This window comes from Delphinapterus leucas, chromosome 5 (assembly GCF_059928025.1).
Source record: "Delphinapterus leucas isolate spDelLeu-1000000601 "Yukka" chromosome 5, BTC_Dleu_Yukka2, whole genome shotgun sequence".
NCBI lineage: Eukaryota > Metazoa > Chordata > Mammalia > Artiodactyla > Monodontidae > Delphinapterus > Delphinapterus leucas.
In genome coordinates, this window is record NC_143133.1 from 33,100,967 (window position 1) to 33,127,214 (window position 26,248).

General features: G+C 35.2%; 1 protein-coding gene across 10 annotated transcripts in view; it reads right to left on the reverse strand.

Annotated features, from left to right (window-relative positions):
• Window positions 1-26,248, reverse strand: part of AIMP1 (aminoacyl tRNA synthetase complex interacting multifunctional protein 1) — a 129,131-nt gene that overhangs the window by 83,282 nt on the left and 19,601 nt on the right. For 2 of the 10 annotated variants that reach the window (XR_016393223.1, XR_016393222.1), the window contains exons 5-8: window positions 21,633-21,844; window positions 18,597-18,765; window positions 9,006-9,115; window positions 7,908-8,009 (exon numbers count right to left, since the gene is read on the reverse strand). Coding sequence is in view for 8 of the 10 variants with exons in the window: in XM_022567082.3 (XP_022422790.2) it covers window positions 8,949-9,115; window positions 18,597-18,765; window positions 21,633-21,844 (548 nt within the window). In the remaining 2 variants the exon portion in view is untranslated. The other 8 variants (XM_089911600.1, XM_089911599.1, XM_022567082.3 and 5 more) reach the window with 5 other exon arrangements.

Sequence of the window (26,248 nt, forward strand, 5' to 3'; positions counted from 1 at the left end):
CGAGCATTATCATTTATAAGATTCTTTCCTAAGGTAGTCCCCAATTTACAAACAGCTTGTTTTCATAAAGTTAATTTGTAAATTGCTTTTTTAGTGTGCATTATACTTTATTTTCCATTAAAAACGGGATTACAGCTCGTGGTTGTTCTCCCAGACTAATCCTCAAAAGTGTACCTAATGTTTTATATTACCTGAACTTCTAGTACAAATTTATAAAGTATTTCTAAGGGAAAGCATAATACAAATTCCAACTTGAAACAACATCTCTATTTCTCTGCATGGTCCCCAACTATCATTGTGGGTCCAGGATTGTAAAGTGGGAGCCTCAACAATTGGGCTGAGTTTTGGAAGTTAAGTAAAAATTGACCCTTCCCCAGGGGTTAGTGGCTTGGTGACAGAAAGTTGAAGTTGAGAAGTTGAAACTGCAGTGACTAGTGAAGAGTGGAAAATTCATGTTCTGAGTTCTTCATTCATGTGATGTCAGCTAACGCTTTACAGAACACAAATACTAGTTAGCTAAAGTAAAGATATGTTGTGCAGAATCATTAAGGATTCAAGATCTCTGAGGCTGGCCTAGTTTTAATGATTAACAGAGCAAAGGTACTTCTAGTTTCAAAGAGGAAGACTTCTGTGATGTTTTTCCCAGAATTATTTATTTTTAAATTTGTATATATATATATTTTACATAAATCTCTGAATGTGATATTACATATTTGACTTTTCTTTAGTCATCTTATTATTTTGCTTTTTTCAGTAACAATTTATGTAACTATTCCTCTATTGATATGCATTCCAGTTTTCTGCCAACAACTATTCTTGTACATATTTTTTAATATAATATTGATTTTTTTTCTGTTAAGTTATATTTCCAAGAGTGGGATTTCTTGAAGTATATATACACTTTAATTTTAATATATCTTACTCAATTTCTTTTCATACATGTTGCAACAAACTTAATTTTCAACAACGTTTGAGAACCCTTTTCCTATATTCTTGTCATCAGTGTTATCATCTTACACACCTATTGCTAACACCAGTCTGCTAAATGTAAAACTCTACCTTACTTACTGTTTACCTTAATTTGCATTTCCCAGACTACTCCCTAACTGGAGCATTTTTATAAGCATGTTGGTCATTTAGATTTACTCTTCTATGAACTGCCTCTTCACATTATTTATCTTTTTTTGTCATTTACTATTCGATCACTTCACACAAAGTTTCTTTGCTTGACAAAAACTTTAGTCAGGCTCCTGAACCTTCTCCTAGGCCCATCTGTGCTTAATTTAGTTTTGGTAAGAACCCTGCTAAGTCAGTTTACCAGAACCCTTTACCTTCAATATCTGATCAGGTTCCTTGTCTAACCACCCTGGCCTCTCTCCAGCAAAGATCCTGTAGGCGGGTTTACCCAGACTCCCTCTGACCCTTCCTTGTAGTTCCCTCTTGGTAATTTTCCATCCAATGATCCCCACCCTGCTCCTTGGCTATAAATTCTCACTTGCCCATGCTGTATTCAGAGTTGAGCCCAATCTTTCTCCCTCACAGTAAATTCCCATTTGAGTGGTCCCTCTACCTATCCTAATGGTCCTGAATAAAGTTTGCCTTATCATCTTTAACAAGTGTCACTGAGTATTTTTTCTTTAACACGTCCTGCTTGCTAAATCTGAAGAGCTCTACATACATTACAAATATTAGTCCTCTGCTTTTCAGGTTGCAAATTGTTTTCAATTCTGTTATTTGTCCTTCAGTTTTGGTTATGGTAACTTTTGCCAAAATAAATGTGAATTTCCTTACAGTTATATATTTTTATGTACAAAATTGGGATTTAGTTTCATTTCTTTTTAGATGGGCAACCAATTATATCTATTCTATTTATTAAATAATTAATAACTTTCCTACTGAGATAGGTATATAAATATATATCTTCTTTATTTCTGGATCTATTACGGATTCTTAATTCTTTTCCATTATCTATTTGATTTATATCACTATTAATACCATAATGATTTAATTTGAATGGTTCTATATCCTTCCTTGATATCTAGAATGGCAAGCTTCCCTTGGTCTTCTTTTCTCGACATATTTTCTGGCTACTCCTAGTCATTCATTTATATACATTTCAGATCTAATTTTGTCTAATTTCAAAAGAAAATTCTTTTGAATTTATGACAAAGGACATTTTGTAATATTAAAATCCTCCCATGCAAGCATACAGGATGTTTCTCCATCTTATGTTTATTATTTTTTATACTACTATATTTCTTACATTTTTCTTTTCCTTAGTTTTGCCAATTTGATAAAGTTGCTATTCAGTTTTTCTTCTTGATAATTTGGACATTCTACTCTAATACCCATTAAGAATTATTTCCTTGTCCCTCAGAATGAAGTACATACTTCTCTACCATTGTTTGATAACAAAGTAGAACTCTTTCCCCATTGCATTACCCCCTCAACTATTTAAATAAGACCTTTAGAACACTTTAATTTCCTCCCTATCCTTTTCTCCTTACCCCATCTTCTCTATGGAAGAAGTCTTGGGAATGTTTTTCCTTTCTCCTTATTACTAGATTTTGCTAAGAGAGTTAATTATTTCCCCTTACAGATCGACCCTTATGTTTCAAAAGTCCCTTCTTATCATTTACATTGAGCATTCCTGGTAGTTTATCATTATCTCTTTTACTTAATATACAAATATTAGAAGGTCCATTCCTCACCATTGTTTTCTTTTCTCTTCCCCCATCTTTCTAGTTAGTGCGTTTTCCTAATACACTCTGCATTCTAGTGTAGTACCCCAGAGGCATTAATTCCAGACGTGGTCTTCCATGAACCACTATGCAATAGCAATTCTAGCTCCTCATAATAATCAGCATAGTGGATGTGGGAAATAATTTGTTAGTTCATAATCGGGTAGTTAAATCATAAGAATAGCAAGGCACTGAAGCAAATATCTACCTGAAGCTGGTTGTTCAGCTTTTTCTGGATGACATCACATGTATATCAAATTGAATAAATTCACCATTACTAGAGATAATTACAACTTGCAACAAAACAACCATGTGATCAGAATTAGCTCTAGGTAAAATAAGTGATGTCCAGAAAGTTCATCTTTGGCATCCTGCCACCTTTCCTATTAGACCCTATAATTTGCACTCTTTCCTCACATCCCTCCAGGTGCCCTTCTGTATGCTATTCTCACCTGGAAGACAAAAATCTCTACTAAACTTTGTATTTGAAAACACTTTGAACATTTTAGATGATTGGAAGACAGCATACATGATACTTTTGCGCAGCTGGGGTTGGAGCCTCATTAGTACATACTATCCTGGGAAATTAGTAATTCATCTCTAATACTAACTAGTTCTGACCCTTACTAGGTTGGTTCATCTAGATAACATTACCTCAATCAGCAATTTCAGACTTTCTTTTTGTAGTTATGTTTATCTACACTCTGCCTTTTTAAGTAAGAATTTGCTTAGGTTTTCTCTTCTACTGATTTTCAAGCATATCACAATTCTTTTACAAAAGGCTATTTTTAAGTGGCATTGCTATTTCCCATATTCTCACTCAAACTTCATTTAAAAAATAAGTTTCTTTTCACAAGCATCAGAAGTTTTTATTGTCAATTCATATGCTTTAAGAGAAAATGTTATCCTTTCACATGAAAACTGAAAGTTATGGAAAAAGTTATTTCTACCAAAACCATTCTCTTTTGCTAAACTTATTAAAAGTGACTTTCAATTTACATTTTTCATTAATCTTTTTCAAAGAGAAATCAAACTGTGGTGTTGATTTTGGATGACTCCTGTACTGTTCTTTCCAAATTCCCCAGGTGTGAAAAGCTGAGTGGGGTTTTAAATTAACAAGTATCAGCCAAATATCTTAGTTAAGTGGATGCATATATTGAAAGCATTTCTCTACTGGGATGTATGATATTCTAACGAGGCCATTTACAAAAACAAATGTAAAACTTTGTCAGAGCAGCCTTGATGTGAAGGTTCATCACGTGAATGCCACTGAAGAAATGAGCAGACATTAATAACTGCTATTTGAACAATTCTATATGCATTATGTAGCAATAGGATAGTCAAGAAGAGTAGTTAGCCTTTTCATTTAAAAGGATTATTCTTTTTTCTTGCAATTATCGAGCCCCAGGTTTGTTTCTGCTGCTGTTGCTAAGGACAATAGCCTGCCAGATAGGAAATGATGCTGATGAAGACATAAAATAACACTTACATGCATATTTTACTCAAAAATCCAGAGAACTGGGTATAGGGTATGTTAGGAAGGGGGTGGGAGTAACGAAGGGGAAGGGAAAAAACCAAACAAGGGAATACATAAGGGTGAAAAAATATAATATACAATAATTAATTCATACTCTGAAATCCCAGATGGCTCACTTTCAAACTAACAATTATTTCATTGTTCTGGGTCCTTTCTCTAATTTTTTTTACAGTTATACTCCTATGAATTATCTCTGCCAAAACTCATCCAAAGTCAGAACCGTAACCATAAGAAGTACGATGAGCAACAATGTATATATAAATTACTAATTCTTTTCCATTCCAAAAAGTTGGTATCTGAAGAAGATCCAGTTTTGTATAGAGGTATATTAGCCATTAGCAACTATCTTTCTTTTCATTATTATTGTAAAACTTTGGGTTGTCACCGAAAAAGCACTGCAAATGTGTACAACTATAGAGGTGTTCCTGGTTTAAACACAAACTTTTTCTACCTATCTATCCATCTATTTAGCTATCTAGAACTTAGTGACATCCTTCATAAGTAGACTTCTGGGATAGACTCTCATTACAGGATCAGTGCCCTCGACAAGAGTGTACTCAAAGAATCAAGGCACATACATGGTTCTCTAGAAAGGCAACAGCTGCCAGCAGTGGCAGCCTAGTTTTGCCAAGTGATTCTTCCTAAGAATTTCCTCAGCAAAAAGAAAAAACTTGATAAATTCTCTTTGTAACCACTCCAAAGGAGGGTTTAATGACCTCCTCTCCCTTTAAAATCGCTTAAATACTCCACTAAAGGAGCTGCCTTAATCTCCTACACGAACTACTGAAGTTTAGGTTTTTTTAATTTATTATCTTTCCCTACAGTTTAGACAAAAGAGAAGTTAAACTTCTCATTCAAATAAAAGAAACCACATGACTATCTGAGAAAGAAAGCATACTGTAATAGAGAAAAGCAGAATATTAGTAAAATCTAGGTTTCAGCTAGTTATACCTTAGCGCCAGCATTTATGTAAATTTTCTGTTGATTCTTTGGGGTAAAATAGCTGGCTTACCTCTAGGGAGTTAAATTGACAAGATGTGTTGAAACTACTTAGCTAGCTATAAAGCATTAAATATCTTACTAATAATTCTACAATAAAATCCATGACATGAGACAGATATTATTAATATATCCCTCTCACTTGGAAGGCAAAGCTCTCTCCACAAGACAACAATTTGCAATATTATTTTTAGGTGTGTTACATTAATTTGCTTCACTAGATTTTATTTTGTATCTTGGCGATAAAGTTTTAGTCTACACACCATTGCACAGCACTCAGAACCAGGACTGTGTCACAATTTATGTAGCCAAAGTACAAAGCTAACACTGTACTCTTTGATATTTTTATATATATATATATATTTTTAACATCTTTATTGGAGTATAATTGCTTTACAATGGTGTGTTAGTTTCTGCTTTATAACAAAGTGAATCAGTTACACATATACATATGTTCCCATATCTCTTCCCTCGTGTCTCCCTCCCTCCCACCCTCCCTATCCCACCCCTCTAGGTGGTCACAAAGCACCGAGCTGATCTCCCTATGCTATGCGGCTGCTTCCCAATAGCTATCTATTTTACGTGTGGTAGTGTATATATGTCCATGCCACTCTCTCACTTTGTCACAGCTTACCCTTCCCCCTCCCCATATCCTCATGTCCATTCTCTAGTAGGTCTGTGTCTGATATTTTTATATTTTTAAAGGCACAACATATAATTTTCCTAGAAAATTGAGTAAGTATACTTATGCCCCTTTAATGTCCTTGTCATAAGCAATAGTGAGGTGATCCTCCACCTGTCAAGAACTTAAAAATTCAATTGCTTTTATTTGTTACATTAACACACAACAGTTAGAAGTATTGTCTTTCTAGTCTAAGAAAATTGCAAAACTATTTGAAACTTTATCAATAATATTAAACCAGTGAAAGGGCATCAATGAACAGGACTGACCAGCATCTAAATATCTAGAACATGGATTTCAGTGGGAGTGCAGGGAGGGAAGAGAAAGTTTCAGTAAAAAACATCTCTAGCGAGGGGAGAGATACTACATCTGGTATAGCGGGTCAGGTCTGTTGAAAGACAGGGCCTGTGTGAAATATTCCTTAAGAAACTCTGTTCATTTCATATATACCAAGTAATCTTCTGAACAAAAATTCAACTTCTCAGGAAATGTGATACCATGAAAGGGGACAGAGATAGGAATACTAGTTTCAGGAAAGGAACATTCTTATCATAAACTGATATTAACATTGTATACCTCTATTATGTGTAACATAATATATACCCTTACAACTCAATGAGGTAAGTACTATTATTATATCCATCTTACAGATGAGGAAAGTAAGGTATATGGAGGCTAAACAATTGCCCAAGATCACACAGGCATTTAAGTTGTATAGATGGAATCAAAACTAGGTAACCTGGATTCAAAACCAATACTACTAAGCTCTACAGACTACTTAGCATCTATAACAGTCATGTACAAATGCACGTTTTTGGACCTGCAAAGACCCAGATTTTGGAACCTCATTAAACTAACATTCTCTGAGGCCCTATACACACCCTCCGTCTTGCTGACGTGCTTATTAAACTTCAGTGAGTTACACTGAATATTTTGTAAATAGTGCAAATGAGAATTTACATATTTTTAAAAAAGCAACAACAAATTATCTGTTTGGTGGGCACTTAATATTCTTGTACTCATAGAATACTTAATGTTCTTCATAGAAGGCAGAAAAAATTTCCAATTATATATTAAAATTAACATGTCCTGAAAATGATTCATCTCATAAGAATAATACACATGGAATTTCTATATATAAGAAAAGTTAGTACTGCCAATAGTCACTATAAGATAGTGGGTCAACACTGCACGAGAAATTATCTTGGGGGAAGGTCAGCTTTTTTTTCTGGTTTACTTCGCAATACATAAATAGATGTCAAGAGGCACTAGCTGTTTAGTCCGTGACCTAACACCATCTCCTACTGTTGAAATTCTTAACGGGCTGAATACCAGTCAGAAGCCAGGATTATGTCCAGTTCACTAACAGTGTCATCATTTTTTGTTGATTCTGTAACAGTTCTCTCATCCCAGCAATACAAGTAAAACAGAATTAAGTTTTCTGTAAAAATAACGACTGAATGGGGCTAAGTGGATAACTTGATTGAGTAATGCTTTTATGTAACTTGAAAAACTGGGAATAAATAGTTCAACTATCTAAATAGTTGAAACATTCTTTAAATTATATTAGAATTATTTATAGAAATGTAATATAATTGGGAAAAATCAGAAAATACAGACTCACAAAAAGTCTTTATTCCCGAAAGAATAACATATCTCAAGTACCAAACTTTGGAAAGTCATTTGTGTTTAGTTATCAACAGATAGATATTAATGATGCTGTTAATATTCAGTTTTTCATAAAGAAGATAAAATTTCTATGATGATACCACATCTTGGCCTACCAGAGAACTCCACAGACTTAAATAAATGATACTTTTTATAACTTAGCATGTAGGGTTGTTTTAAAATTTTTTGTTTTGCCTCTCCTTCTTATTGTAGGCTATAAACAGCAACAGTGCTAGAATATTGGTATGTGTCATTTTTCTTTTAGAATAGATATTCCTACCTCCATAGATGCATTTCTTTTTTGGTATCTCAGTCATCATCTCAAGGCTGGTGAACTTGAAGCTCATAGTGCCTAAGTTAATTTTCATTGTTCCTACAATATCTGTAAGATGAGTGAAAATACGCATTTGACAACTTTATACATATGTATGTTAAATTTTTGGCTACAATTTCTTTTAATATATTGACAGTATGATGGTACATGAAAAAATAAAAGATATCAATCTTAAATGCTCTTCTAAAGATAAAAGCTATAAATAATCTTTTATTAGGTATCCAAAGAATCTTTGAAGTCACCTGGAATAAAAATGTGGACTGTGTTCACAGTCAATTTATTGGGAACTACATTGGTAACACTTTGCAATGTGCTTATTCTTTAGAATTAGTCAAAATTTATTACTAATTATTTTGTTAAATTGGAAAGAATAAGTTCACTACACAGTTGGAAGTTTCAGTCTTTTAAAAAAGTCACCTTAAGTATGTAAGTCGGGGTTACTTTGGCAAGCAACAGCAATAATGTTCAAATGCCATGTCTCCTAGCTTTCACATTGTTCGGCTCTCTAGAATCAACAGTTGGTCATTTTCAATACCATTACAATACAGATTAGTTAATAAGCCTGAGAAAAATTCTAACTTTTCTTTTTAAAGAGGAGAGGGCATTTATAATACAGATACTAAAAATACAAGGGTTTCAAATTGCATGCAACATGTGCCTACAAAGAAACTAAATGTTAATCTAGTTCAAGTTACCTAAATGTATAAAGAAAAAGCAATGTGCAAGCCAACATCCTCACTAAAAAATGAATCATCATGAAACACAGGCAAATTCCTCACTGTATCATAAAGGATCAAAAACCATAGGTAAAAATGTAGTGTTTCTCTAATTAACTGAAAACAATATATGCCAGGTAAAAGACTACTCAAGTCTAGAAGAAAAATAACACAAAAATGAGCCAGTTATATTTTAGGTACAAGTGACAAATATATTTCTTTTTATTGTTAAGTTTTCTCTAATGTATTTCAGTAACTGAAGTGTTTTATTTTATTTTATTCCACTGTTGGCCATAGTTTGAGCCCTACAGACTCCCTTCCCTTTCACCTCAAAGCGAGCTCCTTTGTATGTAGCCACACACTCATCATTAGTGTAAAGATCAGGCTGGATCTGCTCCCAAATCTTCTTCTTAGGATTCAGCTCCTTGTCAGGCTCTCCTGTTGGGGGAGGAAAAAAAATACATAGCTAACATATTAATAAACTGTCCATAGAGATTTCTAGTGAATTGTCTTGGATACAATTTCTGATCTTTAGATCGGATCAGGATTTAAACGTTTACTTTTTTTTTTTAATTATTTATTTATTTTTGCTGTGTTGGGTCTTCGTTTCTGTGCGAGGGCTTTCTCTAGTTGTGGCAAGTGGGGGCCACTCTTCATCGCGGTGCTTGGGCCTCTCACTATCACGGCCTCTCTTTTTGCGGAGCACAGGCTCCAGACGCGCAGGCTCAGTAGTTGTGGCTCATGGGCCTAGTTGCTCCGCGGCATGTGGGATCCTCCCAGACCAGGGCTCGAACCTGTGTTCCCTGCATTAGCAGGCAGATTCTCAACCACTGTGCCACCAGGGAAGCCCCCAAACGTTTACTTTTAACACTTATTTTATTTTTACGATGTCGGCAATTTATATTCTTGATTGGTAAAATATTTTGTCATTTCCTTACAAATGTTAAAGATATTATTTTTTACTCTTACAATAAACAGTTTTCCAGGTAATATAGCTCAATGAGTTGGAATGATTCATTCTAATTAGATTAGAATGAAATGATTAGAATGAAAATACAAATGATTAGAAGGAAAATACAAGATACTCATTTTATCATTACATATAAAGAAAGATTTTGAACAGATGGGAGCATAATTTGATGTGTTATAATTTTACACATGGCAGAAGCAGCTTATGCTTTACTATTTGTTTCAACATAAAAAATAAATGACTAGATCGCTGCTATAGTACTTAAAGATTTCTTACAATACTGGAGAATGGCTTAAATGTTGGGGTTATCTAGCTAAATATAATAACTACTCTGGGTTTCATCTGCTGCCCATTCCACTTGGTGAGATGGAAAGAGAAAGGAAGAATAAGGAGACAGGACTAGCATTTTCTAACCACCAGGAATACATGTTGCTGCATGCAATTCACAGAAACACACTGACTCTAGTTTTAAATATAAAGAAACTGGGGCTCAGAGAAGATAAGCTGCTCAAAGTCACACAAGCAACAAGAAGAGTGAGATTTGACACCAAAGCCCTTACTCTGTTAGTACAGCACCTTGCCTCCTAATAAATTATCCTCTGAAAAGAAACGAACAACACTTTTACAAGTGGATAATATCCTATCCCCTCTCTTTACCGTAACTCACACTATAAAGTTTACAATCAAGAAGAGACAAACACATTGTAGAATGTATCTGATCTAGGATTAAAAACTACCAATATACCAAGCGATCCCTCTATTTAATGAATGATGAGGAAGAAGAGAGTAAAGTTGAATGTAACATGATTTTAGTAGCTGAAGATGTTCAATAACTTTTGAAATGAAGAATCAGTTTAAGAAACAATGAAGAGAAGTAACAAATCCCTTAAGTGTTAGTTTCAAATGGAAAATGATTTCCCTGGAGGAAACAACAAAAATACTGCTTAAGTATAACTAAGTAATAATAGAAATATAACTTTCTAGATCTTTTTATTAGCTCTTCAGCAACTAATTAGCTCCCTGGAACTGGCAAAAATATAGAAAACTGTCCTCTGATATGTAGCTTTTCAGAGATGACAGATAGTTAATTGAATAATGTATCTACAGTAGAAGAACAGGCAGTGAAACTAAAAGTGAAGAGACTGTCTAGTATAAAAGATAAGGATTTTTCTTACTCCTTTAACAGCATTTGATTATTTGATTGGACAACAGAGAAACTAATAAACAGAATAGAAAAAATTCCAATATATAAAGTATCTATAAAATTTTTGGTTTTTTTTTCACCAAACCATTGGTTAGTCTAAGAGCATAATCGTACTTTGTTTATACACAGGTCATGTGGGGAAGTGGGCATTCCAGAATTCTGTAAAAGCTGAGACCAGACACACTGTTCAGGGGGGCCTGAGTACTAACTCTGGATCGCCCCACCTTGAACCCCAAAAAAGATATTCCCAAACTGATAATGAATTCAAGAAGCAGATTGTCTCAGGTTTGTGTAAAAGCTTCTTATCAAGACCATAGATTGTGTGGGTAAATTTTTGCTGAATGCAGACATAAGCCCCAAGTACAACAAGCTGTGGTGCAGCACAAACTTAAGCTTGTCAGATCTAGGAAGACACTGATATGTATAGAAAATAATAATCATTATAATACATAACACTACACTTACATAGTGCTTACTATGTGCCAGTCACTGCACTATGTGCTTTACATATATTTACTCATTTAATCCTCTCAGTATACTAAATAAATACTATTAATTACCCCCGCTTTACAGATGAGGAAATAGAGGCACAAAAGTAATAGCTAAGAGCTTAAAACATCAGGCAGGTAGCTAAGTGTTTCAAAAGATAAACCTCACAAAACTCACAAGAAATACATACCATTACAAAGCTTTCCTTGGGCTTCCCTGGTGGCGCAGTGGTTGAGAGTCCGCCTGCCGATGCGGGGACACGGGTTCGTGCCCTGGTCCGGGAAGATCCCACATGCCGCGGAGCGGCTAGGCCCGTGAGCCATGGCTGCTGAGCCTGCGCGTCCGGAGCCTGTGCTCCGCAACGGGAGAGGCCACAACAGAGGCCCGCGTACCGCAAAAAAAAAAAAAAAAAAAGCCTTTCTGACAGATGAAAAAGCTGAGGCTCAGAAAGGTTCCTAGGTCACCCAGTACTTGCAGAACAAGATCTGAAGGTTTTAAACTTCTTACATAAGACTGTAATAATTTTCAAGGGATAAAGATTTTAACTAAAAATGAACTAGAAACTACGAGAAGAACCTTCAACTCTTGATTGTTGCTTTTAACACATCAGGCTCAATACCTGAACATTCCAAATGTGGCTGTAAGACTTTAACAAGTCAGTAAACGAAATAATGATTCAGACAACTAAAGTTTTGAGACTGTAATTAAAACTTGCCAAATTATGATCACTGAATATAAATCAGAGCTGAAAAGTCTTGGATGGAGTGTTAACCTTGTAGTTTATTCATGTTTCTCAATAATACACTATTTGGTAAGGTATAAAGCAAGTTTAAAAGGAAAGTTTAAATCACCTCCCACAAAAAAGCATACCTAATATTTTAAACAATTTTTAAAAATGAACTCTATTTCCAGAGAAGCCTTTCATCATTCCTCTGTGTTATATCCTTCTTCTAAATCTTATTTTCCTAATTTCCCCCCCCCTTTCTTTTTTTGGCATGGCTATCCAAACAAAGTGATGAAATCAATAAAAGTTCTTAAAGCTGAAAACTGTAGAGTCTCTGTAATTGCTAAACACATGCCAATAATCACCATGTGGAAATGGTTACACGTATTGTAAGAGAACTAATCATTCAGAGATTACTTTAAGATAACTCAATCTAAACAAAACACATAGGCAACATGAACTAGTTCAGAAAGGAGTCTGTACAGATGTAAAAAGCTGTGACTACCATCTCAGCATTTAAAAACTACAAAAAGCAATAAACATAAATTCCAGAATCATCAGCTTCCAGGATATCTGTCAGGACCATGAAAAGCTTAGCACCAACTTAATTATTTTGTTTCATTAATTGAGTTTTTGAACTATAATAATTGTAACTATCACCTTTTGTGATGCAAAGACTAAAGTATAACTTTGCAAACAGGGGTCAATTAATTTTACAGAGCTAATCAACAGAGAAAAGTGGTTTGTTGATTTGATAGGAATGATCTTAGAAATAATGAAGATGGATCCTCAGGTCTGTTCTTCAAATACTGGAGAGTTTTGGGAGTTCTTTAAAACATGTTTTACTAGTATGTTTCTTTCTATTTATTCATTAACCAACTTACTGACCTACTCTATGCCTGACATTTTTCTGGATGCTAGGAATATAGTAGTGAATAATAACAACAACAACAAAAATCTTGATTTCATGATGCTTACATTTCCATGTGGGCAGATAATATATAATGTACAGTATATCTGATGATAAGTGTTATGGAGAAAAATAAAACAAATAAGGAGACATTTGAAAGATATGAATAAGATGAGGGACCAAGCCATGTAGCTACCTGGAGAAAGAGCCAGTGGCTCAACTAGGGTGATTGAGGAGGAGCTGAAGTACATGAGGTTAATGAAGTAATGAGAGGCCATTGTAAGGACCTGTATCTGTATTCTGGGTCAAATGGAAAGCTTTTTAATAGTTTTTTGCAGAGGACTAACATATCTGACCTACATCACTCTGTAGGCTATAACTGAAAACAGACGGAAGAAGGGCAAGGGCAAAAGCAAAGCGATCAGTTAGAAAACTTTTGCAGTTACCTGGATAAGAGACGTTGGTGTCAGGACCAAAGTGGTAGAGGCAGAGATGATGAGAACCACTCTAGATATGTTCAGAAGGTACAGCCACTAGGATTTTCTGAAGAAGATGTATGGAAAAGGGAAATCTAGGGAGAAGACTGGTATATACATTCTTCTCCCCTGGGACATGTTAGTGAAGAAATCTCGTAGGTAGCTGGACAAGTGACTGAATAAAATAGCCAAAGGAATGAACATGGAAAGAAAAAGAGGCCAAGCATGGAAAAAGAGAAGAGGTCAAGGATCAAGGTCTGAGGTACTCCAATTAAGAGGTCAGGGAGGTGAGGAAGAATCAGCAAAGGAGATGAGCAGAGCAGCCAATGAAGCATGAGGACCACCATGCAAGTGTGGTGTCAGAAGCCAAGTTAAAGTTAATTAAGAAAAGGACTGAGAACTAACTAGCCATGGATTTAGCTACAGGGAGTAAATTGGTGATCTTGACCAGAGCAATTCTGGTGGAACAGTGGAGAGAGAAGCCTGATTGAAATAGGTTTTAAGGAAGAGAATCAAATATAGACAGGCTGTTTTTTTTAATTTAAAAAAAGTATATTAGTTTCAGGTGTACAACACAGTGATTAGATATTTTTATACATTATGAAATGACCACTGCAATAAGATCATTTACTGTCCGTCACCATACAAAGTTGTTACAATATTATTGACTGTACTCCCTATGTATACATTACATCCCCATGACTTACTTATTTTATAGCCTGAAGTTTGTACCTCTTAATCTCCTTCACCTATTTCATCCGTCCCCCCACCCTCCTCCCCTCTAGCAGCTATCACTTTGTTCTCTGTATCTATGAATCTCTGTTTTGTTTTGTTTGCTGTGGTTTTCAGATTCCACATATAAGTGAAATCATATGGTATTTGTCTTTCTCTGACTTATTTCACTAATAAGCATAACACCCTCAAAGTCCACAAAGATTTCATTCTTTTTAATGGTTGAGTAATATTCCATTGTGTGTGTGTGTGCGGGCATACGCGCACGTGCGCACACACACACACCACACAAAGACACCACATTTTCTTTATCCATTTATCTATCGATGGACACTTGGGCTGCTTCCATATCTTGGCTATTGTAAATACTGCTACAATGAACACAGGGGTGTTTTCCGAGTTAGTGTTTTTATTTTTTTCAGATAAATAACCAGAAGTGAAATTTCTGGACCATATGGTAATTCCACCTTTAGTTTTTTGAGGAACCTCCATACTGTTTTCCATAGTGGCTGCAACAATTTACATTCCCACCAACAGTGTAGAAAGGTTCCCTTTGCTCTACATCCTTGCCCCATTTACAACTGCATCAAAAAGAATAAAATATCTAGGACTAAATTTAACCAAGGAGTAGAAACACCTGACTCTGAAAACTCTTTGTCACTGAGGAAAGAAACTGAAGATGACACAAATAAATGGAAAGCTATACTGTGCTCACGGATTGGAAGAATCAATGTTGCTAAAAGGTCCATACTACCCTAAGCAATCTATGGATTCAATGCAATCTCTGTCAAAATACCTGCAGCATTTTTCATAGAAGTAGAATAAATAATCCTAAAATGTGTATGGAAACACAAAAGACCTCGAATAGCCAAAGCTATTTTGAGAAAGAACAAGGAGGGGTCACACCTGAAACTACACCGAACTTGAAACTATATTACAAAGCTGTAGTAATCAAAACAGGATGGTACTGCCACAAAAACAGACACATAGATGAATAGAAAAGAATTGAGAGCCCAGAAATAAACTGACACTCATAGCATCAATTAATCTATAACAAAGGAGGCAAGAATATACAATGGGGAAGAGATAGTCTCTTCTATAAATGGTGTTGGGAAAACTGGACAGCTACATGCAAAAGAATCAAACTTGACCACTTTCTTACACTATATACAGTAATAAACTCAAAATGGATTAAAGACTTAAATGTAAGTCCTGAAACCATAAAACACCTAGAAGGAAACACAGGCAGTAAACTCTTTGAGGTCGGTCTTAGCAATAGTTTTTTGAATGTCTGTCCTCAGGCAAGGGCAACAAAAGCAAAAACAAACAAATGGGACTACATCAAACTAAAAAGTTTTTGCAGAGCAAAGTAAACCATCAACAAAACAAAAAGGCAACCAACTGAATGAGAGATGTTTGCAAACTTACTGATAAGGGGCTGATATCCAAAATATACAAAAAACTCAAATCACTCAATACCAAAAAAAACCCCAATTTATTTTTAAAAAATAAGTGGGTCCAGAAGCTAAAGACCTTCACATATCATACATGCTTTGAGATTAACCATAAACTCATATTTACTAATAAGACTCAATATTAACAGAAATAAGCATGATCTTAGAAGTTAGAAGTCTGAATGCAAATTCTCATTTATTATTAGAACAAAACCAGTGCATTCTCAAAAAAAAAAAGATATCAATGCCTTTATCTCGTAATATTGTTTTCAGTTGCTTGATGCTTTAGGGACCAGTTACCATATTTAAATACTAAAATTTATGGCTTCACACATTTAAGATTTTAAAAAGTAGTGGGGAGAGTTTTTAGCCATTGTTATAAAAATATTATTTGGCATCTTCTAAACTCTATGGAAGTGATGGTTTTGTAGTTGGAGAAAATAGTTATTCAAAGCCAAATAGCAATTCAAAGGTTTGAGCCCCAGTTGCAATTTCTATACCACACTTAATATATATAACATAAAAGGTAAATCTCTAGACACTGAGCATATCAAGTGAACATCAAAATATACCAGCAGACACCTTAAGCTTTAAAATGTAGAACATATGCTGAAAAATACAGTACTGATAAATCATGGCTCTCTCTGGGAAAAGGAAAACAAACAAACAATAAGACTAATGGTCTGTTGCATACATAGTATTAACTCTTATTTCCTTTTAGATTTACTGCTACAGAAGCAGTAAGCTATGTGGAAGCATAAGTAGGATGAGTACTAACAGACCTCATGTCCCCAAGTTTATCAATTATTCGATGCTGTTCAGCTTGGTTAAGCATTTTATAAGTTATAAGAGAATAATTCTAACAACCTCATAGGCTACTTTAATGTTAGGTTTTTCCCTTTCACTTTACAAATTTTTTTATATGTTAGCTACATATTCATGTGGTAAGGCACAAGGAGAAACTATGAATATGAAAGAAATATCAGACTTTGGAATGATGTAAACATAAACACACAAACAGCCGAACAGATTGGAAGATTCAAAAATATAGTAAAAGCAAGAAATCCACACTGGGCTATTAGCATCTCTAATGCTAAATCACTGAGTAACTTAAAAAAAAAAATTTCAATATACGTTAACAGTAACATCCAGATAATAACTGATTCAAGTGCTGAAATATTTATCTGTTAACTCTAAACTGATTTAAGTGCTGAAATATTTATCTGTTAATTCTATAAGATAAGGGAATGAAAGCTCTCATAGAAATTAAAGAACTATAAGCCTTCTCTAATGAAATAGCCCATATGAATTCACAGCAAGCAACAATCAACAAAAATGCTGACAGTATTAGAGATTCAGGCACATCTACGGTTTGATCCTTCTACAAACTCTGTATAACCTTAAGCAAGTAACTTAAGTATTATTGGGTCTCAGTTTCCAAATTTGTAAAATAGTGGGTTAAAGTAGATGATTTCTTCCAGTTCTAAACATCTGACTCTACAATTTATATCAAAAAATAAAACTTAAAATGTATTCATCTTAAATATTTAAATAAAAAGGAAGGCAAATTTTAATCTGAAAGGGTAAACCAAGATTTTTATTTTTTTTCTTCAATGTGTGCTGAATCTTAAAAGAAAAAGTTTGCTTCTATTTTCATTCCATTCCAACTTGGTGAAATAGAATTTCAGGTTTGTCAGGTATACACATGACGGCCTACCCAAAAGCATGAGGTTTGACTAAGTGTTTTGATACCCTGGTAAGTAGAGTGGTGATCGTGTGTGCTCCTAGAACCAAAAGCTATCATGCTGCTTTGAGAAATGACTGAGACTGGGATTTTCCCAAAACCTGCTTTACCAAAAAAAGTTCTCAGAGCACAGACCATCATGATCTTCAATCTACCAAGGTTCAAGACATACACATGGATTCAAAGTCACACATACTTGTTAAACAATCCCATGTTTTTTAGATTAGTATACTTTTTATTAGGAGTTGGGAGCTGAGTTTCATGGGAGCTACCCATGCTTTCATCCATTTTTAAAAATCTTATTATTCCAATGTTAAAATTCTTTGTGTCTTAATATATCATCAAACACAGTTAACACAGGATTAAAAAAACAGGCCTAATAATCATATCAGCCTTGCTATTCCATTAAAATTCATTAGTTTTCATAAATACATCTCCAAATAAATTTTGACTTTTAAACCTAATTCTACTTGTTATCCTAATTTATTTCTGCTTTTCCTTACTCTAGGCAAATGAACATCCTCTGTAAATACAGTCTTTTAATTTCTAACTGTTTTTCCTCTTATGAGGTCTTCAACTTTTATGAAAGAAATATTTATTCTACATCTGCCAAGCATCCTTTCTTTACTGCTTCAAAGACCTATTTGAAGAAATGTTCTCATGCATTATGAAGTTTCATCCGTCTCAGGAGCATTTTACTACAGAAAAGAAGCAATATGAAATGAACTTTCCTCTTAGATTATTAAAATAAATATGAATTTCTACTTAGAGATTTCCTCTAAATCCTCAAGTCTAGTAAAAGCATATGCAAGTATATTACTAGACCGACTTAGAGAATTATGCATTTCCCCCTCCCTCTTCATCTCTTCATCTTTCTGTGTTGCATTCTGAGATAATCTACAGCTTAAATGATTTTGTAGCACATTAACTGGTTCTCTATTCTTATGACACTTCTGCTATGGAGGTATCAAAATTAGTATTTCACTTACGGTAAAATCTCTCTGGTGTTTTATGAAATTTGAGTGTTCATGGGGACGGAATAGTTGTGCCATCTTGAGTCAATCTCAATAAACTCAATAATATCACTAATAATGATAATCTAATGTAAAGTCTTACAAGTCATTTACAGGATTGACTTTAAATTTAAACATTCCAAGCATAGCTTTGAGAACAATGATTCCCAAACTATTTTAAATAATGACTAACAAACACTTACCAGGGAAAGCATCAAAGGTAATTCTGTCTCCAGGAACAGACCCATTAGGAGGTGCCAAGATTTCAACTTTGTCTGGTGAACTAGCACACATCACCATTGCCTGAGATACTACTCCCCTCATCTTTGCAGGTTTCAGGTTACAAAGTAAAATCACCATCCGATTTTGCATCTGTGTGAAATATAAATTGATGATTAAAGATGTCTAGAGATTTAGAATAATCTTATCTAGAATACATTAAGGTACACCTAATATGCTAAATATCAAATGTCCTATTTTTGTGGCTGTTTTTATCCTTATCTGTGTCCAAAATCTTTTATGTTGTTAAGAAGTCTTATATCAACATGAAAAAAAATTCTACAAATTGACAATGCATTAGAGATCAAACAGCAGAGGGAATAATATTTCACTTCAATATAAATAAAGAAATGGCTGAGTGAAACAGATTTGGTTTTGAATTTAATCTGCCATGTACTAGCAATGAGGCTGTATAAAGTTGATCTCCCTGTTTCCTCACAAAAGGAGGGAAATGATATTAAAGACTTGTCACAAGGATTAAATCACAACATGTAAATAAGTATTTAGCTTATCATTAGCACTAAAATAAATGCACATTTTTTCTACTATATGTTTGATCATTTCCAATACTATGCAAGGTTCATTTCCTAAGTTAAAAAATACTGATCATTTAACAATTCAAGCATTGTGCACACTACAATGAACAATTATGGCTATTTCTATAATTTGTTAAAGAAGTACATAAAAATTTCTGTAAACTTCAAATTTACTACCAAATTCTATGATTAAAAAAAATTAGCCTAAGACTCAAATTTAAAAGGCCCCCATTTTGGAGGTCTTCATGAATTCTTATTGTCTTCAAACAAATAACTGTAAAATGCCACATATATGGGAACTTCAAAAGAAAAGTTATAGCAAATATGTATAAGAAAAACAACAGGGTTAGCTAGATGCAATCTGTTAAGAATCAGATGAGAGCTGTGGACCTTTACCTTAGAAAAATAAACAAATGTACAAAATTTGGTATGCAGTTTTGGGGAGCTAAGTGCTATTACTTTATAGACTGCTTACTAGTACTGACTTGTTGGGTTAGATACAGATGTGTACATAAATAACTTTGCTTATGGCTGTGAATGATAGCTTCTGGAAGAGAAGAAAAAGTCTGTAACTTATGAGAACAAAAACGTTGAAGCCCCAAGGAGGAGGAGTTTTTCCAATTTGAGCTGGCTCAAGATCAGTTGGTTCTTTTCTCCAGGGCTCCTTATGAACCTAACTTCATAAGTAGTTATAAAGGAGCCCTGGTCCTATACAAAACGGATGTTAGAAAGAAAAAGCACACACATGTGCCAAGTTTATCTTTTTTTCACAGATAAGAGAAATTTCTTCACTGATTTCCTTAATTCCATCTTTCTCCCCTCCACAAAGCAACCGGATGATACTACTAATATGTGACACAGAGCACATTACCCCTTAGCTCAAAAATCCTCCAATGGCTTTCATCTCACTCAGAATAAAAGCCCACGTTTTTACAATGATCTCTAATACCCTATATCATTTGGCATCTTTATCTCTGATTTCATCTCCCATGACATTTCCCCTTATTTAGTCTGCTACAGTGACACTGGCCTCCTGCTGTTCTTTGAACATCCCAAGAATACTTCTGACTCAGGGCTGCCTGAAAATGCTCTCCCACCAGACAGAATGACTTGCTTTCTTCATTTTCTTAGACCTTTACTTAAATATCACTTTCTTTGGTCTTCCATGGCCACTTTATATAAATGACAACATCTTCCTAGTCTCAATACTTCCTAGATTCTTTCCCTACTTCATTTTTCTCCTGATATTTATCACCATTTAACACACTATATATTATGATTTTCTGACTCCCTCATAGGGATATAAGCTTCACAAAGGCAGGGCTTTTTGTTTTTTTAAGCAAATCTATCTATCTATCTATCTATCTATCTTGCTATTTTAATTCACTTGCCTAGAATAGTTCCTGGCACAGTATAGGTGCTCAATAAATATTAGCATCTAGAAATAGGAATGAATAAATGTAGGAATTTACACAAGTTCACAAAGCCAATAAGCAACAAAGTTGGCAAAGGACTGAGAGGCAGAACTATTTTAATGTTGAAGTCTATGGTCTTTGCAATATCTCAAGCACTATGGGGCAGAGGAGATAGGTAAATGATGCAAATTACTACAGAAGATGTCTAGAAAGAGCAAATTAAAAACTATTACTGTCTTTGATTTGTTCCATGGTCACTGGAAATATAGATACATTTAAATATCTAAATAATAAAATACAAAACATCAATTTCTTTTTGCGGTACGCAGGCCTCTCACTGTTGTGGCCTCTCCCGTTGCGGAGCACAGGCTCCAGACGCGCAGGCTCAGCGGCCATGGCTCACGGGCCCAGCCGCTCCGCAGCATGTGGGATCTTCCCGGACTGGGGCACGAACCCATGTCCCCTGCATTGGCAGGCGGGCTCTCAACCACTGTGCCACCAGGGAAGCCCCAAAACATCAAATTTTTAATGAATAAAGGAATACCATTAAAAATTGCAAGTTCAATCTTCATGATCCCCTCTCCTCTTTCCTCTTCAGGTATGAAAATATTTCTTGAGTTATAAAGAAATAAAACTTGCTTTCTTAATTTTAGATTGGTGCTTTCTGAGTTACATAACAATGATTTTAAAAATCAAGGAATAAAATTCCATGATGGAACAATGATGTTAAATACCAAACTAAAAACATTTTTAAAAATTGAGAAAAAAATAACATATCATTTCTTCTTTCTATGTTCCTGAATTTGATCTTAATTTACAGATGTTTTGCAAGTTTTTGCTAGTTTTATGCACTTTTTGGTGGAATTCATTACATTCAAACCAATCAACTGAATTAATCAATACTGGCTCATGCTGTGCAGTATGATACAAAATTACATGAAAAAACATTAAGAAAGAGGGAATGAAGGTGAAATGTATATGCAGAAATAATTTTAGCTATACAGATTACCTGTTCAAGAGGAACATGATTCACCAGGCCACTGACAACTGTTCTTAAGGCTGTTTCTCCAACATCTACCTCTTCTACATACAAAGAATCTGCATCAGGGTGTTTTCTGGCAGTGATGATACAACCAATTCGAAGATCCAGACGGGATACATCAATAGGCTTAGAGTCAGCACTTCCTCCTGCTGGTTGTTGTTTTTTCTCCTTTTTCTCTCCTAAAAATATTTATAAATGGATAAACATCAGAAGTAAAAATACACTATGAGGGCTTCCCTGGTGGCGCAGTGGTTGAGAGTCCGCCTGCCGATGCGGGGACACGGGTTCGTGCCCCAGTCCGGGAAGATCCCACATGCTGCGGAGCAGCTGGGCCCGTGAGCCATGGCCACTCAGCCTGCGCGTCTGGAGCCTGTGCTCCGCAACGGGAGAGGCCACAACAGTGAGAGGTCTGCGTACGGAAAAAAAAAAAAAAACCACTATGAAAATCTCTATAGCATTGATGCTGGTGAGCTTAAAAGAAAAAAAAAAATGAGTGTTTATCTCCTATCTTCATTTAAATAACAAAGGAAAGAATTACTCATGTCACAATATTTGAACACTTTTTAAGCTATTTCTCTGTTGAATTAACTGTCTATATCTCTAGTTAAAGACATAGAGTAGATGTTGGTAATCTATAGCTCAAGGGCAAATCCAGCCCACTGCCTGTCAAAAAGTTTTATTAGAACAAAATCATGTTCATTAATTTACATGTTGTCTATGGATACTTTGGTACTACGGCAGAGTGGAGTAGTTGTAACAGAGACTTTATGGCCAGCAAATAACCTTTTAAAGAGAAAATTTGCCTTTCCCTGAAACAGAAGTGTAGAAAATCCTTTAAGATTTAAGATTTACTGTGACTCTAGAGAGTCACATTTTATTCTGATTATGTTTATAAAATTCTACTTTTATTTATATGCTGATAATATAACTCTTATTAGCATACGATTACTTTAGCCATTGAGTCAAAATGCAACCTGTATAGAGTTCATATTCCTAAAGTTTACATTTAGCCTCTCTGGCAGAAAAAAAATGTAAAACAAAACAAAAACTTATTTACCTCCCAATCTTAAGAGATAAGTTATTATGGCTTGAAACATTGTTTTTGTTTGTTTGTTTTTTGTTTGTTTGTTTTTTGCAGTACGCGGGCCTCTCACTGTTGTGGCCTCTCCCGTTGCGGAGCACAGGCTTCGGACGCGCAGGCTCAGCGGCCATGGCTCACGGGCCCAGCCGCTCTGCGGCATGTGGGATCTTCCTGGACCGGGTCACAAACCCGTGTCCCCTGCATCGGCAGGCAGACTCTCAACCACTGCGCCACCAGGGAAGCCCGAAAACATTGTTTCTTAACTATTTCTTTGTTTTATCTTTGAACAAATATTTACTCAGATCTACGGCACTGAAAAAAGTAAGATGAGTGGCACATGCTAGCTAAGCACTAAAAATCTCTTTTAAGAAAGACAGATGTATACAGTGAACATGTGATAAATATTACATACACAAAGAAATATAGAAGCACAGAGAAGAATAATTCTGCCTGGAGTAGGAATAGATGATTTTGTGTAAAAAGCATTCACAATTTACACAAAGATAGTTTATAAAAGAGAAGGTAGAGCTAGTTTAAAATAATGGACAATTTTTACTTTCATTAGCAAATTTTTAAAAAATACTATTTTCCATGTAACATATTAGCAAAGATTTTTTTAAAGAGTAAAAGCCCAAATGATATAGAAATATATATATAAAATTACTACAAAAATCTTAATAGTAGTTATCTTTGAGTGATAAACTATACATTTATTTTAAAATACTACATACACAGTACTATAACAGCACAATATAGCTATTTTCATATACATTTTTAAACTTTACTCTCTAGGCATTTGAAATACCTTTATCAGGAATCCACATTCCAGAGGTGATTGCAAATATCAAAATCTATACCAAGAACTTTGTTAGTCATCTTAAGGGATTTTAGAAATGTTTCATTAACAAATGAATGATGCTTATAAGTGGCAGTATAGAAAGACTGTATGGGTGCCACAACCCTTGTGTGAGCAGAATTTTGGAATCTGGCAATCTTAGCAGCCAAACACCAATGGAACAGCCTTCTAATCCAGCACTGTCCAATATAGTAGTTGCCAACCCTACAGAGCTATTAACATTTAAATTTAAAATAATTAAACATTCAGTTCTTTAGTTATACTAGACACATTTCAAATAGCTGCATGTGGTTATTGTCTACTGTGTTGGATAATGCAGCTATACAGAACAGGAAGTTCTATTGAACAGAGGCATTCTAGACCTAGATCTCCATTTGGTTTTGTGTGCTCCCTCCTCCTCCAAAGGAAGACTTTGTTGTCTCATTTGACTAGAAGGTTGACTGACCCTGCAGCCACAGTAACGCATCCTCTTTGAGGATGGACTTCACCAAACTTATAAGAACAGGCTGCATGACTGTTCTGTGCCTACTTAATAAAATTCATAAAGTGAAAGAATTAGTCTGAACTGCCTTCTTTGTAACCATACCACCTAGTGGTGAAGTTATGTAGGAGAGGATGTACAGCCGCTAACTACTTCTAACAGAGGCTATTGATGCTTACCAAAAGAACTCAGAAGTGCTAAAATGGCTTAGGTTAGCTCACAGATCCCTGAGCCATTTTATATTTTCCAAAAAATTTTTAACTGAGTTTAAATACTATGAGAGGCATGTATAATGAATTATAAAAGCACATTTTTAGACATGCCTGGGGAAATGAAGTCCAGAAAGGAATAAAAGAAAGTTAAATAAAAAAAGGAGTCAGATTTATGATTAGAAAAATAGCTTTAGCAGCAATGGAAGTACAGACTAGAAAAAAATGAGGCTTGAACATTAATTTAGATGAGATCATGAGAACATGAACTACCTGGTAGCACCTAACAAAACGGAGGAACAGAGCTGCGCTCCAGATATGTTGTGGTGGTAGGAATTACAGGCATACCTGATTTTATTGTGCTTCCCTTTACTGCACTTTGCAGATACTGCATTATTTACAAATTGAAAGTTTGTGGCAACCCTGCATCAAGCGTCTCTTGGCCCCATTCTTCCAACAGCATTTGCTCACTTCGTGTCTTTGTGTCACATTTTGGTAATCCTCACAGTATTTCAAACTTTTTCCTTATTATTATATTTGTTATGGTGATCTGTGGCTGTGATCTTTGATGTCACTACTGTAATTGTTTGGGGGTACCACAAGCCATGTCCGTATAAAATGCTGAACTTAATAAATGTTGTGTGTGTTCTGACTGTCCACCAACAAGCCAACCCGTCTCTCTCCCTCTCCTCGGGCCTCCCTACTCCCTGAGACACAATATTGAAATTAAGCCAATTAATTACCCTACAATGGCCTCTAAGTGTACAAGTGAAAGGAAGAGTCACATATTCTTCACGTTCAAAAGCTAGAAATGAGTAAGCTTAGTGAGGAAGGCATGTCAAAACCCAAGATAGGCCAAAAGCTGGATCTCTTCTGCCAAACAGCCAAGTTGTGAATTCAAAGAAGTTGAAGAAAACTAAAAGTGCTACTCCAGTGAAGACATAAATGATAAGAAAGCAAAACAGCCTTATTGTTAATACGGAGAAAGTTTTAGTGGCCTGGATAGAAGAGCACACCAGCCATAACATTCCCGTAAGCCAAAGCCTAACCCAGAGCAAAGCCCTCTCTTCAATTCTGTAAAGGCTGAGAGAGATGAGAAATCTGCAAGAAGAAAAGTTTAAAGCTAGCAGTGCTTGGTTCATCAGCTTTAAGGAGAGAAGTTATCTCCATAACATAAAAATTCAAGGTGAAGCAGCAAGTGCTGATGTAGAAGCTACAGCAAGTTATCCAGAAGATCTAGCTAAGATAATTAATGAAGTGGCTACACTAGACAACAAATTTTCAATGCAGATGAAACAGCCTTCTATTTGTAGGAAGATGCCATCTAGGACTTTCACAGCAAGAGAGGAGAAGTCAATGCCTGGCTTCAAAGGACAAGCTGACTCCCTTGTTAGGGGCCAATGTAGCTGGTGACTTGAAGTTGAAGCCAATGCTCACTTACCATTCTGAAAATCCTAGGGCCTTTAAGAATGATGCTAAATCTATTCTGTTTGTGCTCTATAAATGGAACAACAAAGCCTGGATGACACTATGTCTGTTTACAACATGGTTTACAAAATATTTTAAGCCCACTGTTGTGACTTTCAGCTCACAAGAATGATTCCTTTCAAGATGTTACTGCTCACTGACAATGCACCTGGTCACCCAAGAGCTCTCATAAAGATGTACAATGAGATTATAGCCCATGGATCAAGAAGTTTGACTTGCAAGTCTTATTCTTTAAGAAATATATTTTTTAAAGCTATAGCAGCCATACATAGTGATTCCTCTGATGGATTTAAGCAAACTAAATTGAAAAGCTTCTGGAAAGTATTCACCATTCTAGATGCCATTAAGAATATTTGTGATTCATGGAAAGAGGTCAAATATCAACAGTAACAGGAGTCTGGAAGAAGCTGATTCTAATCCTCATATATAACTTGCGGGGTTCAAGATTTCAGTGGAGGAAGGAACTGC